At 38.0% G+C, this 17,357-nt stretch overlaps 1 protein-coding gene across 1 annotated transcript in view; it reads left to right on the forward strand.

Annotated features, from left to right (window-relative positions):
- The first annotated feature begins 411 nt into the window (after window positions 1-411).
- ITPR2 (inositol 1,4,5-trisphosphate receptor type 2) overlaps window positions 412-17,357 on the forward strand; it is a 472,032-nt gene continuing 455,086 nt past the window's right edge. The window contains exon 1 of the mRNA XM_058558623.1: window positions 412-759. Coding sequence (XP_058414606.1) covers window positions 668-759 — 92 coding nt within the window. The 5' untranslated portion in view covers window positions 412-667. The remainder of the gene's footprint in view (window positions 760-17,357) is intronic.

Here is a 17,357-nt window from a genome sequence, read left to right on the forward strand (position 1 = left end):
CCTCCAGGGCGGCTATACCGCCCTCGCCGCCCCTCCAGCGCCGCCGCGCCTTGCGCGCACTCTCTGGCCCGCGCGGCCACCGCCGCGGCTTCCCGGGTGGCCCGGCCTCCCAGCGTCGCCCCGCCCCGGCCCAGCTCCGCCCCCGGCTGCCGCTCCCTGATTGGCCTCCCGCCCCCTCCTCCCCAGGCTCCTCTCCTCCCCTGCGCCCAATGGGCACCACCACCTGGTCCAAAAATTCCCCCGAGGGGACCGAGGGGCTTTGCACTACCAACTCCCGCCCGGCGGCTGTGACGGCGGCGGCGGGGCGCCCAGCGGGGAGGGGACACGGAGGGGGGAGCGGAGGAGGGAGGAGGAGGAGCAAAGGTGTTGGAGAGAAAACTTCTGAAAGGAACAGGAAACCTACCGGGGAGGCGGCGGCTGCGGCTCTCGGGGCGCCCGGGCGGCGCACGTCGTGGGGTGTCCGCAGCTGCAGCTGCGCTCCTGGCCGGCTCCCCCGGCGCGGGGCAGGGCTGAGCCCCGACACTCGGTCACTCGGGCCGTGCCCTCCGTCGCCGCTCTTGGTGCCGCAGTCGTGCGCTCCATTCCGCCCCTGCCGCGGCGGCTCCCCGGAGAGGGCGGCGAGGGCGCAGAGAAGAGGAGGGACGTCTGCCCTGGAGCATGAAGCAGCATGTCTGATAAAATGTCCAGCTTCCTCTACATAGGGGACATCGTGTCCCTGTACGCGGAGGGCTCGGTCAACGGCTTCATCAGCACCCTGGGGTAAGCCGGGGGCGCGGGCTGGGCAGCGCTCGCGCTCCGTCTCCTCGGAACCCATCCCGGTCCCTCCTGGCGCCGCCGCGTCCTCCCGCGCCCGCCGAGCGTGGCCAGGCTGCGGGGGCAGGGGCTGCGCCCGCGGACAGCGCCGTGCGCTCGGCTCGCTCGCAGGAAGCTGCCCGGAGAGGCAAGACTTTCTCAGCAACTTCGTAATCTCAAGCTCAGAGACACATCCGAAAAGGAGGAAGTGATTCAAAAGCCCGGAGACAGGCCCTGCGAAGAAGTCCTCGCTGGCTTCTCCATGGGTTGTTTTGATTAAAAATGTTTGTTTTCTCTTAAAGGTGAAACAAAACACCTCCTCTCCCGGTCTTTGCTCGTTACAGCTCTTAAGCCCCTGCCTCTCCGTGCTGGGTTTGTAAGAGCAGTCGATAAAAGTCCATGCCCTTGGACCTGAAACTTAAGCGATGTGGTGAGCCAAAGTGTGGCTTTGCCCTGCCGGAGGAGCGCACTGTGCCCTCTTCACTGAAGTAATTTCCTTCTGGCCTTGCCAAACTGGGACTCGCCCCGCCGTCAGGGGCAGCCAGGGGCGTCGGCAGCGCTGTGACCCCCCAGAGGTCCCTGACGGCCTCCTGGGTTCTAGAACTCAGACCTACTTCTCTCCTTCCCGGGCCTTGGCCCACTGAAATCTTGAACCTCCCCTGAAACTCAGCCAAATGCAGGGCTCTTGAGATTCAAGTTGATTTATGAATGGGGAAATATATATATATATATAAACATCACAGTGTGCTAGATGGTTAAATGGACTTCCTTATTGCCAGTATTTTCTCTCTGTCCTGATTGTGAACGCCAGTTCGCAGTGTAATGCAGACTGCAATATATTTTGATGCGCACGTAGCTTTTTGTTACTTCATGGTCTCAGTACCTAGACTCCCCAGCCTTAGAGATTTCAGTCTGTGGAACTTGGTGTTTCTACTCCCGCCTGGTCCCTGTGTTCTGCTGTTAGGTTTTAGGACACATGACTTAACATGCAATGTTCCAGGACCGTAACAGCGAGCCATGTTATAGCGGAGTGGTGCCTCCTTGACACGGGTCGTGGAAGTCACGAGTACTTCCACGGTTTCTGTTGTTTGTGCATTTCCCTCCCCAACGGATGAAAGAAGACTTAATTTAATCCCTTTAAGGTCAATGTTATTTTACTTGCGAAACTGGAGCATGGAAGAAAAAACGTGTGGCAAGTGCTTATGCTGGGTTTGAAAATCAAGAGCTACCATTTGTTTCTGAGCGAATACATAGTCTAAGTTCAGCTTTGGGCCCCCAGCAGCATTTCGCCGATGACCTCGGCTGCCCTTCACCCTTCCTCCCCGTAGACGAGTTGTGTGTGGTAGTTAAGCAAGAGGGGCTCTAGGGCCAGAATGCTTGGGATCGAATCCTGGCTTCTGTGTTTGAGAACCATATGACCCCGGTCAGGTTACATAATCACTCTGTATCTCAGTTTTCTCGCGTCTGAAAATGGGAATAATAATGGTTTCTACCTTATAGGGCCGTGGTGAGGAAGAAGTGAGTTAATATATGTAAAGCGATATATGTGAAGTCTTTAGCATGGTACCTGGCACGTAATGAGCACTTGTATGAGTTAGTATTGTAATTATCAGTACCTTGGTGACTGAGCAATAGTTACAGTTGTGGACAAAATAATAGAAAGGATTAGGAAGAGTATAAAACCTAGACAAATAAAAGGCCTTGTTTTTGTAGTGTCTTATTCAGCAAAGGTATGTGTTGGGGTAACTGCACGGATAGGGCTATGGTAGATGGTAAATCAGGAAGCTACTTTAGCAGTTGTGGAGTCTGTCCTGCTCATTTTAGAGATGGAGAAACTGAGGGGAAGAGAAATGAAGTGACTTTCCCAAGAAACAGAGGACATTAATGCCAAAAGCTGGAACTGTAACCCTGTCTCCAGATTCCCAGCCAAGTGTGTGTTTCTTTGGTTGCATATCATAATCTTTAAGCCTTTAAGTTTGATCTTTAATGTAGCATATACATTTGTATAAATATTTCTTATTTGTATTCAATATTTCTTGGTGTTTTGAAAGTTGAGTTTCCTTAGAATGTGTTTGTGCAGTATTATTTTTCTGTTAACAAACTGAATCTTGTTGAGGTTGGTATGACAAGACCTCCATGCAGCTTGATTCTAAGGTGAGGAAGGGTCTTCAGAAATGCTGCCATTGGTGAAGCTTCGTGCTTTAACTGGATTTTCTTTTTCTTTACTCTGTGGACCCACTTTGCCCTCAGATTTTTTAGGAGTTATAAAGCTTGCAGGAGCATATGTCCATGCAATGTGAAATGTTATCTGGGCGGAGCAGCATCACCTACTTTGTTAGCTTAGAATACAATTGGTAGATATTTTATTTTGCAAATTGGCTTTAGGGCTGTGAAATCAAAACAGCATGGTAGTTATAGTTTTTCATTATATAATTGTAGGGCCGTTCTTTGTACACTTTCGGTATCAAAGAGAGTGCACACTTCTAGTTGAATTTCCTTGATCTTCTGTTAGTTGGAGATCTCTTGTCCGTCTGCTGCTAATTAGCCATGTGACCTTGATCTTATCATTTATTCTCTTTTTGTGTCAGTTTGCCTTTCTGGAGACTAAGGAGAGTCTACGCTGTCCCCTTCCACCTGGGGTATTATAAAACTATGTGAATGAAAGAGATAGAAATGGAAGAGCCCAATTTTGTTTTTTTTGAAAGTTGCTAGGAAAATCCACATTATGCTTATATTTTTTGTGGTCTTTAAATTTCTCCAAAAGGTGTGTGAAATGTTAAAGTGAATCAGAGAGCTGGATTGGAGACATTGGCATTGTATCTACTTAGCCAAAATAGATGGTTCCATCGTAATATTAAAAACTCAATAGAAGAGTTAAAAGTCAGGCTTAAAGTTTCTGATTTCTATTTTAGCTCTTTAACTATTTGACACTTTTGATAGCATGATGATTTTTCAAATTCAACTTAAGAGGGTAGTTAATGAGAACTGAGTTTACACAGTACTTCAAGGTAATTAATAGATATTTATTTGTCTGCAAATAAATTTTGTCCAGTTTTAATATTTAGTGTGTAAATAAGTTTGGGAAAATACAGATTCTTAGTTTTTAGCTTTTGAGAATTTTTGCAATAAGGTAACAAATTTCTCAGATAAAAAAATCACAGAGTTTCACTATATTAGAGTTTAGCAGGCTTCTCTTAGAGGCCCTTCCAACTGGAAATGTGAACAGATTTCCTTAGCCTCTGTGACCCAGCTTCTAAGTTTGATTTCTCAGTCTGTGAGAAATGAGAATGCCCCAGTTGCAAAGATTTGCATTTCCCGTTTTTTTCTCCAGTTATCCTTTAACCAGTATTTACGTGATGTTTCTGAATCCTGAATTGTTGCAAACTGAAGTATTGTTCTCCCAGCTTGTGTAGGTGCAAAAGGGGCCTGGTTTGTATTTTCTAACTTAATTTTTCATCTAAAGATCTGTTTAGGAAACACTTATACTGACTTAAGGAAAAACTGCTTTAAATTCTATTGAATGAAGGTGAATAAATGTTAAACATTTTTTGCTACTGGTACATTTTAGGGTTATAGTTTTTATTCTTCTTTTAAAAGGAAAGGAGGAAGTTTTGGAATACGCTGTACAATTTCAAATGCAGTATTAATTGTCGCTTCCCCTTCCTTCATTTTATTTGTACTGAGATTTACTTCCCTGGTTGTTACCACATCTAACACTTTATATTTCTGAGTATATTAACTTGACCCATGGTCAGGTACCACACAGTAGAATTGGTGACAGGTATATAATTCCTTCATTGTCTATTCTCCATTGTTTATTCTTGCATGGTTGAGAGGTTAGTGAATGGGAAGTGTGCATATGTGTATTTGTGTGTGTGTGTACGTCTATCTACGTATGTTTCAGTGATTGCTGCCTTTGGCTTGAGATTTCTTCTCGGGATCTACCAAGAATCAACACCTGCTAGTTAAGGTCTCAGAAAACTGTCAGGTGACCACCCATTGATGCTGTGGCTGCAAAGCATCATCATAGTCTCCTAGCCAGAGTGACAAAAGATTGAGGCCCTTATTTTTACCTCCTGTTTGATTTTGGCCAATTCAATGAACTTTTCAATTCCTTTATTTCCATATTCAATGATGGATGTCAGGTAGGGTGATGGTGGGTCACACAGTTTATAATTCTGACTTAATTCCTTACATGAACAAGACTGCGTAAATGCTTACATTTTCTTGTTCCCAATTATAGTCCCTTGAATTTCCCTTCCTGATCTTTTTTCTGCTTAGTTTTTGATATTTAAATGTTTTGCAGATTTGATTTATTATTATCTTTTCTTCTTTTACTTACTTAATTATGCTATTCTTATTATAGTTTTAAAAGTCTTTCCCTTAATAGGACTGATCAGTGGAGCAAGGAATGGTTATAGTCAACTTTATTTTTGTATAATTTGTAAGTTATCTTTAGTGTCTTCCAAATAGCACCCTTCCAAGTAACAGCCTTTATTTCCTGCTATAACTAGGTATATAAACTTAGTTTTGTTTTGGCTAAGGCATATGTTGTGATAAAAATATCTAAAAATCCATTGGACATTTGCATGCATGTTGAGTGGGGAGGAAGAAGACAATATAATTTTGAATACTGAGTTGTTTTGGAAAGTCTAAGTGTTAGTAGTGTCATGTTATGGAACTTGAAATCAGCTCGAGTACAAAGACAGTTTCTGAAGTGGTGAACATAAAGTCTATTTTAAGCTGAAAGGTCGACTATTTCTTAAACTTAGAAGTCATTCCATAAATAACATTGCAGTTTTTAGACCCTCTCTTGTGGAAAGCTTAGTCAGGTAAGCAACCATCCCTCCTTAACTGCCCCTGATACTTGGCTTTGATAGAATAGAATTCAGAGGCAACTGCTTGGCCTCATTCTAGGTTTAACAGAAGGTTTTTTTTTCATTAGTAGCACTTTTCATAATCACGTTTTTCCTTTGGAACTGTTCTTGTACAGATAGTGTGTAGATAACTTACAGAATATAGACAGAATACTATATACTCAAACTTTAAAACAAATTCCAGACACAGGGTGTCTTCATATATAAATATAAAAGAAGAAATAACAGTGGACTTTTATGACAAATTTATAGCATAATCACAGAATGAATTTTACTCCTCTTTTTTTTTTTTCACATCAGAACCTGATAATAGATCATCAGATTAGAATCAGGGAAGTGAAACTTTAATGGTCATTCATTCATTCCTTTATTTAATGGAAAAACCTGTGCCTTTCAAATGTATTGATGCCTTTTTTTGTGGTTATCTTTCTACTCCCATGCAGATTTAGATGGGAAAGTTTTCAATATACGCCTTTAGAAAACCATAGTTCAAATTAAAAAATATATAAAATAAGATACATGGAAAATAGTGAAAGGAAATAGAATAACATATTAAGGGTGGTGACACTGCATGGTGCATGGATGGGTGATTTTAATTTCATTTTTATGTCTCCTATATTTCCCAGATTCTATATATGTTTCTTTAACTATACATCTATTACTTTTATAATCAGGAAAGTTAACTAAAATGAAAATAATGTTTTTAAGGATTTTTGAGTTTCTTAATACTGTTAGTTAACAGTATTTATTTTAAAAAGCATAAATAAAGAATTTTCCTGGTCGTGGTCAGTAGAGGAGGAAAACCACAAACTAGGAAATGCATGTTGCTGAAATAGATGGTCATATGTTTATTGTAAAAAAATTTATTCCTGGTTATTATTATGAATGGTTGATTTAATTTATGCAGTAAATATATAGTCTTTTTTATTTTAGAAATCTGTTTACACATGTAAGAATTACGTACTTCAGCATGGCTGACTTGCACATTTTAGTAATCTTGTTACCCATGATCAAACTTTTACTGCCTGAGTCAGTTTCTATAGGCATTAGTTTGTGAGGGATTTTGTGTGTGTGTGTGTGTGATTGAAATCAATCAATTAAGTGTTTTTATTGAATATCTTTGAAATAGATGGATTAGCTCTCTCAAAATTCAAATCAATAATTGGTTTATAATAGCTTTCTTTTTTTTTTTTTTGGTGAGGAAGATTAAGACTGAGCTAACATCTGTTGCCAATCCTCCTCTTTTTCCTGAGGGAGATTGGCCCTGACCTAACGGCTGTGCTCATCTCCCACTATTTTATACATGGGACGCCTGCCCCATCATGGCTTGGTAAGTGGTGCGTAGATCCGTGCTCGGGATCTGAACCTGTGAACCCCGGGCTGCCAAAGCGGAGCACACGAAATTAACCACTACGCCACTGGGCCAACCCCAATAATAGCTATTTTATAGTTTATACCAACACACACCCACAGGTCTCCAACTTTAAGTAAGAATAAGTTAAATTATCAGATTATTCAGAAAAAAATTTTAACCATAAAATTGAAAATGTGTCCACATCATGAAAAAGTCCATGTAACTTTCTTGGTAATGTGGTTAATGCTGGAGCATGCTGCAGATTGAATCATTAATTCATTCAACAAATATTTAATGAACCCTGACTATGTGCTGGGGATACAGTATGAAGAGATGTCAGATATGAAGGTATTTTTAATTATTATCTCAAAAACCCGAACTTCCTTTGAGAATTTGTAGTATGACACTTGGCTAGGATCTGTGGGAGACACAAAGGCATTTGACGCCTTCTTTGCTGTCAATGTTGTAAGGGCCACAGGATCAGGAACTGACTCTATCTTTTTAATCCCTGTGTCCTCAGCGTGTCACACAATTCCTGATACATAGTAGGTGTTTGATGACTATTTGTGAAATCAGTGTAGCAATGATTTAGTAATGGAGATAAGGTTGGTATTAAACAACCGCAGCTTAAAGCAATTCTTTTCAAATGCCGTAAACATGATTAAAAACAGTATCATAGGGAGTCAGAAGAGGGTTCTTTCTGTCTGTCTGGTATGACCTGGAGAGGGCTTCAAGGAAGAGGTGGTATTTGACCTGAACTTTGAAGGATCATTAGGATGAGTATTTGTGTCAAATCTATACTCATAATTTGATCATATAATCTTGGTACTTTTTTCTTTCATTTAAAAAAATTTGGTGAAATTTCACTGTCCTTTTTAATAGCTCCAAAAAAGGAAGCAAACAATTTGATATTATTGAGATATGCAAAGATAGAAGAAGTAATCTAAGAACATATTTTATGCTTATTTACCAAATGTGGGAGCTTTAAATTTGGTTCAGACCCTCTGAGTTTATTTAGACAGGCTTCAATCCGTGTCATGTATGCTGGGTTTACTGAGACCTGAGATAATGAAGGCAGAACTAGAAAACCCAGTCAAGAAGAAATTTGGCAATTATTTGGGGGAATTTATACAATGTTTCCAGCTCCTTTGGATGTTCTATTTTTCCTCCTTTCCCCCCATCCCCAATGTTTCGTAGTTTTTCTTCATTAATCATGAACTTAAATAGAGTCTTATATATCCCTGGAAGCTTTGGCAATAAAGACGAGTTTTCATCTAAAATAGTTCTAAATTTTTTTGCTTCATACTGCCTATGGACTGTTCAACACACACACACACGCACACACACACACACACACACACACAGAGACACACACATTCCCACTTGGTATAGCATATCCTTCTGGTATCTATGGAGTCCACCATGTCCTCTTTTCTTTTTGGTGTTTTAACAAGTGATAAAGACCATAGATAGATTCCCATGAATGTGAGGAAAGATTTAGGAAGTGAACAAAGCATAATCTATATTCATATCTAAATTCTTAGAATTCTATTACTAAGGTGTTTGAGCCACCATTAAAATATCATCATAGAAATCTCTTTGTGAAAATTACAAAATGCTGGACTCTTATTATATATTAGTTATCCAAAACAATTCCTCAACAGAGTCTTAGAGAAAACTTAGGTCTTTAATTAATTCCTGATATCTAGCTCTCCAAGACTTTGTGGTAATGACTAACTTTGAAACAATCACTAAGAGCAGACACTACTGCCCTCCACATATTATCTCCTATTGGAAAGAGGATTCTTCAAATCATGTAAGGAATTATATGGATCATCCGAGCTAAATATAAGAGCCCAAACAAACAAACAAAATCCCCCAAAAACCCAAAGAAAAACAAAACTGGATTAAAGAGTTGTTGATTAACTTTTTTAGTGGTAAATCAAAATGTATTATTTGTAAAAATTTCAGAGAATAAAGTGCTCTCCAACTCATGTTTCAACTGACATTTAGTTAAATTATTTGCAAGCCTTGTATTAAATTGTCTTGGAACTCTTGGAAGATAATCTGTAGGTATCTCTTGCTATCCTAATTCTTACTATCTGATCTCAAAAGCCCAAAAGATTTGGAAAGCAAAGGATACTTGTATATCACTTTGCCCACAAGGATAAAGCTTAGGAATTAAAGACTATTTTATATTAGAAGTGAGGTTCTTTTGTTTGTAAGGAACAGAAACCATCTCTGGCTAGCTTGAGCAAAGAAGGAAATTTATTATAAGGATACTGGAGGAGCTCCAAGAAATTGAATGATGAGCTCAACAACTCAGCGTTAAGAAAGGGAGAAACCCAGAGCTGTTGTGGGAATCGCAATAGCAGAACCTTCTCTCTGGGTCATGCCATTTACTTGACTTGGATACAGCAGTTCCTATACTCTGTGTCTCTTTTCTTAAATTTCAAAATACGGAGTGATAAAATTTGGCCGCACTTGGGTCATTCACTTATGTCCATGAAGGCAAGTCACAATGCTAGATCTAATTGTCAGGGAAATCACCGTAAGCAGGGCTCTGATGGATGTCTGCCTGCTTCTAGGGAAGTGTGGTGTGGAGCAAAGAAAGCAAAGAGGACCTGGGCATGAGCTAAGATGTCACTGCTTAGTAGATAACTTAATAGTAACTTCTTAATGCCTTTTAAGATAAGTTGTGGTAAAATATACATAACATAAAATTTACCATCTTATCCATTTTTACGTGTAAAATTCAGTGGTATTAGGACATTCACAATGTTAGGCAACCATCACCACTATTTCCAGAACTTTTTCATCATCCCAAACAGAAACTGTTCCCTTTTGAGAATAACTCCCCATTCTCTCTGCCCCCCACAACCGCTAGTCTACTTTCTGTCTCTATGTATTTACCTATTTTAAGTGCCCCATGTTAAGAAGAATCATACAATATTTGCCCTTTTGTGTCTGGCTTATTTCACTTAGCATAATGTTTTCAAGATTTCTCCATATTGTAGCATCTATCAGAAATCCCTTCCTTTTTATTGCTGAATAATATTCTATTGTAAGGATACGGCACGTTTTTGTTTATCAGTTCATCAGCTGATGGACATTTGGGTTGTTTCCACTTTTTGACTATTATGAATAATGCTGCTATGAATATTTGTGTACAGGTTTCTATGTGGACATATGTTCTTAGTTCTTTGGGGTACATACCTAGCAGTGCAATCGCTGGGTCACATGGTAACATATTCAACATTTTGCCTCAGCATTTCCTAGTCTGCTTTCCTGGCTTTACCTTTTCTTTAATATCATCTTACTACATATGATATAATTTACTATTTATGGTATCTGTTGTTTATCATTTGTGTACCTCTGGTAGAATGTGAGCTCTTTGAAGGCAGGGATCTTTTGTTTTGTCACTGAGTGTCTCAAGAGCTTGGCTCCATAAATATATATTGAATGAATATTTGTGTGAATTAGGATATACATATTCTCAAATCTCTAAGTAGCTGTTAGCCAGTCCTTCTCTGGAAAAAAAGTCAGCGTAATTTTTCTTACTTATAAAAATGTTTTGAGAATCCGTATGGGTAATTCTTTTAAAACGGATGAAAGTTGTCATTGGATTTATGGTGCTATTAAGTCTTGCTGTAATAGGTACTTTAATCATCTCTTGGGTCATATCTCTGCACCTACCCAGCCCAACATGTGATAAAACTTACAGCCTGGGAAAAGTAATGTATATCGCCTCATTTAATGGTTTGCATGTTCTAGCCACATTAAAGAAAAGATATTTCTGAAAGTTCAGTTTTGTTTTTATGTGTGCAGAGTGGATTTGTAAGCATTTGTGAGACCATTTCTTGACTTAGATCAGCCCTTTCTGTTAGTGCATAATATATAATACATCCAGGGAGACATTTTGTACTTTAAGTGCTTTCGCAGAAAAATTTAGTTGGAAATAATTTGCCAATATAAGATGCGACAGTATTTGGGGAATTTATAGAACTTTAGGAAAATAGAAGAGAGCATATGGCAACTTGTAATTTTTATTTTTGAAATTTAGGAATAAGTGTCTGGAAAAGGGTAGGCATTTAAATGTAGGTTGAGGAGAACAAATAATATTTTTGTTCTTCATTAATTTTTATTCTATTGACTAAGTCTGTTATAAAGTGCTTTGCCTCAAGCTTATTCCAAAAGATACATGTTTGGCCATTCTCTTTAAGAACCTGAAATTCTCCGGTGTTATTATTCACCCTTATTCTTGGAATCCTCACTGGTAGCAATGTACAAATGAGAGCTTCTTTGAGAGTGTATTTGCAAATAGGATAGAGAGATAAAGTGAAAATTAGAGATATATACAAATTACAAATAATTGTAAAAAGTAAAACAATGTCGTTCTGTTCCCTCTAGTTCTAACATGCTATGATCCTCTATGATGTTTAAAAATGTAGTATCTTTAGAAAAGTAATTTTGAGATGAAAGAAAATATTATCAGAAAGAAAATATTATACAGAGTTTCTGTAACATCCAAATTAATCCAGTTGAAGTATATCATGCCAAGTAAAGACAGTGACTTAAAAAATCTATTACCAAATCACCAAATACAGTTACATTAGGAATCCGAAGTAAGTTAATGATTTAAGGACTAGTTACTTGTGTTTGGCTAACGTGTTCAAGGTCATTGCTAATATCAGGGACATAAGTACTTAAACATTTGCATTTCAAGTAGATTTTTGGCTTCAACCATGTTTTCAAAGAGGGTAATTTTAGTCCTGATTTGTTAAAATAAGCTGGGAAGGTGAAGAAGGGAATTTGGTTGTATTCGGGGCTCTATAATTGTGGCTAGGAATGGTAAATATTGTGACATTTTAAGTCAAATCAAAACTCACTGTCAATGAAAGTTTAGTTACTTAAAACTTTACTAAATTAATCCATCTCTAGGATTAATGACAAATGAGAAAAGGGCCTTTAGTTACCTTTCTTCCCTATTTACCTGGCAGGACATTATTTAATAATAGTTGAGTTCCAATTCTAAACCCATGTGAAGAAAGAGCCTCCTTTCCTGATCAATACAAATGAAGTCATTGTTATCTGATAGGGTGAAACTAAGTGCTTATTTCCAAAGTCTTAGCCACTAAAGAATCTCCCAGAAAGTCTTTTAAAATATTATCAAATTGCAGGTATAAAAACACTTTGCTAATTATTGGAGAATCTGAATAAAGAATTGCTTAGTTGAGTTGTCATGGAGAAGTTTTGAGGGCAGTAATTACTTTGGCAATAAGTATCCATAAAGTTATGCTATAATTTTCTAAAGAGTAGATCAACATTCATATCACACATTTTTTTTTTCAAAATCGAAGTTATGATGAATATAATAAACTCTAAAGACTATCAACTGCATCATTTATTTTGAACCCTATGTAATTTAGAAAAATGCATGTTATTTTCAATTTCTATATCAGGGACTGCTGGTTATTCCATCACATTCATTTTTCCCTTCTTCCATACTAACAGAAGTACTTGAATTTGTGGGTGCCCAGAATAAAAGGCCACATTTCCTGGCCTCCTTTGCAGCCCCAGGTGTGACCACGGCCTATATTTTGTGGTCAGGCCTTTAAAGGAGGCTTTTGCTGCCCTCTTCCCTTCCTGCCTGCCATTCAGCTATTTGTCATATGGGCAGGGAAGACGCCATCTTGAACTCTGCTCCTGAGGCCAATATTAGGGATAATAGTGCATCAAGAAATAAACCTGTTCTCTTGACATCCTCGAATCCTGGCTCTACTACATTCCAGCAGAAGATGAAACTAGATGGGCAGACAAGGGCCAGATCATGTATTCCCCATTAGGCAATGTGAAGCCGTTGAAGGATTTTTAAGGGGAGAATGAAAAGATCAGACAGTGAGTGGTCGGGAGAAAGGATAGGAGACGGCTACAAATGATCAGCACGGGAGGAATCGGGGTGATGCCTGAATCTAGTAGCTGTAGTGAGGATGAAAAGTAACTTTGTCATCAGAATGAATCATTGAAGGGAGAATATCTTTGTTTAGTGTTTCACTTTAGACTTAAAAAGATTTACAGATTAAAATATTCTTTGTTACTATTGAGGCTTTATTGCTTTTAAAAACGGAACATATAGACTTGAAAGAAGTTTCTCTTCCATTTGCTCACATTTGGATAAAATGTCGTTAAGCCCAGCATAACTTCAGGCTTTCCAGCGTTCTGAGATACAAGCCACGTCTTGTCCTATGCTTCCTTCCTCTAGCTTTCTGCTTCAGGCACAATGCCTTTTTTTCTCTTTTTTAGTTGCACAAACATTCTGAGTCCCTCTTACCACAGGGCTTTTTCACATGCTTTTTTGCCTCTGTCTGGTAGGCTTCCCTTCTTAACCTGCATGCCTTTTACCTAATTAATACCTCTTTATCATTCAGATTTCAGCTCCGTGACTCTTCTGCAGTGATCTTTTCCTGATCTCCCAGACTGTGTGAGCTCCCTTTGCTATATATATGCTCAGGCAGCGCTATATTCTTTTCCTTCAGAAAACTCATCACAGTTGTAGTGTTAATTTTACTTCTATTTCTATAATTATTGGATTATGTTTGTTTCTCCCACTGGACTTTAAACTCTGTAAGGGCAGAGACTGGGTCTGGTTTTATTCACAATTATGTCCCCTATGCCTCGCACAGTATCTGTCAGGTAGTTGGTACTCAAGAAATATGTTCAACGTATGAATAACATTTTAGCATAGTGGTTGAGAGGATGGGTTTTTGATTCCAACCTGGTTTCAAATTACGGCTCCACTCTTTCTCATGACCTTAAGAAGTTAATACTGAGAACCTCAGTTTCTTTATTTATAAAGTGGGATTATTGCCTAGTTTATAGTATTGCCATGAGATTAGTGGCAATTAACATATTGAAACATTTCATAAGCATCAGGCCTTTGGCATCAGGAACCTAAGTATTAAATAGGTGGAAACTATTATTATTATAATTACTTTTACTATTATTGTATCTGAAAAATCAGCATGAGTCTCTTTTTGGAAGATTGGCTGAGTTCCCATTGCATTAATGTTGAAGGTTCTGCTATGTTATGTTTATAAAATTTTGCAGTAAACCAGTTTTTAAGCTGGTATTTGTTTAGTAGGCTGTTCAAAGGCACACTGCCTTATCTATTATTTATTTTGGTTTGGGATTTTTTTTTCTTCCTTACTTTGATAATGCACGTTACTAAATTGCAAGCACTTAAATTTATCTTTTATTAGTGGTTTGATGCGTGCTATCCTTTTGATGTAATGCAAACACCAGAAGTGTATCAACATTAGTAATAACCTTAAAATTGCTTGGCATACATATACCATATCTTCCTTGATTAGAATTTTCAAGTCTTGTTACATTTTAAAGCCAACATGTTATTTTAGTTGCTAACATTTTTTCCTTACTAGAACATAGTGGTAAAAGGAAACAATTTTGTTTTATTTATTGAGACAAAAACAAATGTTTGCCCTGGAGACATTAGAGTAGGGATTTTACACAACTTTCCACTGGACAGCTGGTGCTACTGTCTCTTCTCTGAAGTTTCCTGTTGGTGAAGAATTCCTGTTGAACTTCTGTGACTGTGAGAAGGATTAGCAAAAATATTTATCTAATTTGGATATAATCAGTTTACAAATAAACACATTTGTCTAGGATAATCTTGTCAAATTTTAGAAGTGACTAGTCAAATTATGATGATTACTTATCTTTGGAATCCTAATGATTTTTAGACAAAATCATAGGAATCTGAAAGGCACTGAGAATGTTTCTTACTCCTACCTCTTAGATATACCTAATGAACAAAATTATGCAGTCTCTAGCCTTTTTTTAGTTAAGGATAAAAAGAGATTTTACTCTTTATAGGATCCTAGTACATATATGCACACAAACTATTGAAAACCCTTAAAAATTACAGCATTAAAAAACACTTAAAAAAAAAACCCACTTTGTAGACTCTTGTTTGAAAATTTCTCTATGATAAGATATTTCCTTTTATCTGACATAAATTCCTTATGGAGCAGTTTACACCAGTTTGCTATTTCTAGTCATATTGGAGTAACTGGTAATGGTAAGAACTTGAAAAGTGCCACATTCCTTGTTATGACAGAGAACTAGTGAATCTGAAGACCATTTATTGATTAGGATGTGTTTTGCTTGTAAGAAACAGAAAACCCAATTGGAGCAATTGTCAGCAAAGAAGAGAACTTTATGATCAAGGTAACTGAAAAGTCTAGGCGTAGCGTCGTTAATGACTCTCTCTCTCTCCATTTTATCATCAGTATTAGTCCCATCCTCAGGCAGGCCTCTGCCTACGGTGGCAGCATAGCTGCTAGCAGCTTCAGCCTTATAGTACCCTATCCTCTTATACAGAGAACTGAAAGAGAGTGCCTCATTTCCTCCAACTCGAGAAGTACTGCAGTCATCACTGTTGCAATGACTAGGATAATGGTCCTATCTTCAGCCAAACACTGTGGCCAGGGGATGAGATTCTCTGATTACAGAGGTGACATCAGCATGCCATGAGTGAGAGAAGAGGAGTCTTTCTCCATTCTTCTGTCAGGGCTCTGTTGCCAGAAGGAAAGTGGTGGATGCTGGAAAGGCAAAGAGAACAGGTGTCCACTGCAGCCAAATAGGATCACGCCTCAGCCTCCGCGAAGCCACATTTCCTATGTCCTTACAATCAGCTTTTCAAATGTGAAGCCCTTGGTTATTTTTGGTCCTTATGTAAGACTATTTTCTTTCCAGTTTACTACTTTTGGACTTTATATTAGCACTGTTTCAGGTGGAGTTTACTTCCTGATGAAAAGGAGAATTATCTGAGTACTTTTCCATGCCATAGTAAAGCCTCAATAGTCTGGTCTGGTCTCAACTTTTCTTTGGCATCAGCTCATGAAGGAAAGGATTCCGAGGAAATCAAGGATGGGGGTGAAGGTGAGGGGCCAATAAGGGAAGGTAGCGGTTTATTGTACCTAAATGATACCCTAATAATGTTGATACAAAATAAAAAAAGAAAGGGGAGTTTATGAAACAGGCTTCTTCAAAATAAGTACATCATTCATAAGCACATGAGTAAACATGGTTTGATAAATGAATCTCATCCATGAAAGTATATGCATTTGAATCTCTATTTCTCACAGTAAATTTGATTGTGAATGAGTTTGATTTTAGTGTAGATAGCTTTTGTTTAGATACAAGTAGCTTATCTACTTTATGGAATAATTGTGGCACCTTATGTGTACACAACATAAGGGAATTAATTATGTTGGAGATGTGTACAAAGCAGGGTGTAATATAAGCAGGATTTAAAATACAAATTTTAAAATTAAAAAATCACTAATTTAGATCTCAAAAATTAGAAAGTTTTATTGCTAAAATGCTTTTAACTAAAAATTCCCCCAGTAAAACAAATATGTTTTGCGCCGGAGCTAGACATGAATTATAATTCCTAATTAATATGTAATGTTTGAAATGTGATCCTTGTGTAACCTTTTCAGAAATGGCACAGTAAATTTTTCTAACTCTTAAAAGTCAGTATCTTCAACTCATTTTTTTTCTATTTAAATATTTAAAACTTGGATCCATCTTGAACTATTGAAGAAATTGGTTGGTTATGATATGACTATCTGGAAATTGTATTTAATTTCAAGGCTGAAGTCAAACCATTGAATAAATAGATGTTTGATAATGAGTTTTTAAAGGCAATGTGGATCTTGGAGGGAGCTATTTAAGTGCTTAGGTTTGAGTTCTGTTCTACCCTGAAGAGGTTCTGAGAACTTGGACAAATCATTTAATCTCTGAATTCAGTTCTCCATCCTTAAATTGGGAGTATTAATAATATTAGTCTTCTGCTCCTCAGTGGTCCTTTAAAGGTATGAAATGATGTTACACCTGTGTGAGTATTTGGAAAGCTGTACTGGTACATGCTAGATAATTTAAAAATTAGTGTTTTTTTTTTCTTTTTTAATGATAAAGTCATAAGGAGGTCACCTAAATCTCTTTATTAACACATTTTAATATCAATGGCTTATTTTTCCAGATTTGCTATAATTTGAAGAGCAGGAAAATGTTTCCCCTGTAGCAATGATGTAAATAAAAAGAAGATATTGAATTAGTTATCTAACTTAACATTTTCTTGATTTTATTTTGTGTTTGTTGATGAAGGATCATCATACTATTTGGAAAAGAGAAATAATTTATCTTAGTTATATACATAATTAAATATCTTGTTTTAGGCAGTGGTTTTAAAACTACACTCCAAATATCAACTGACTACAATTCAACAGCTCAGTCACGATATTTGAAGT

Source organism: Diceros bicornis, chromosome 17 (assembly GCF_020826845.1).
Source record: "Diceros bicornis minor isolate mBicDic1 chromosome 17, mDicBic1.mat.cur, whole genome shotgun sequence".
Classification (NCBI taxonomy): Eukaryota; Metazoa; Chordata; class Mammalia; order Perissodactyla; family Rhinocerotidae; genus Diceros; species Diceros bicornis.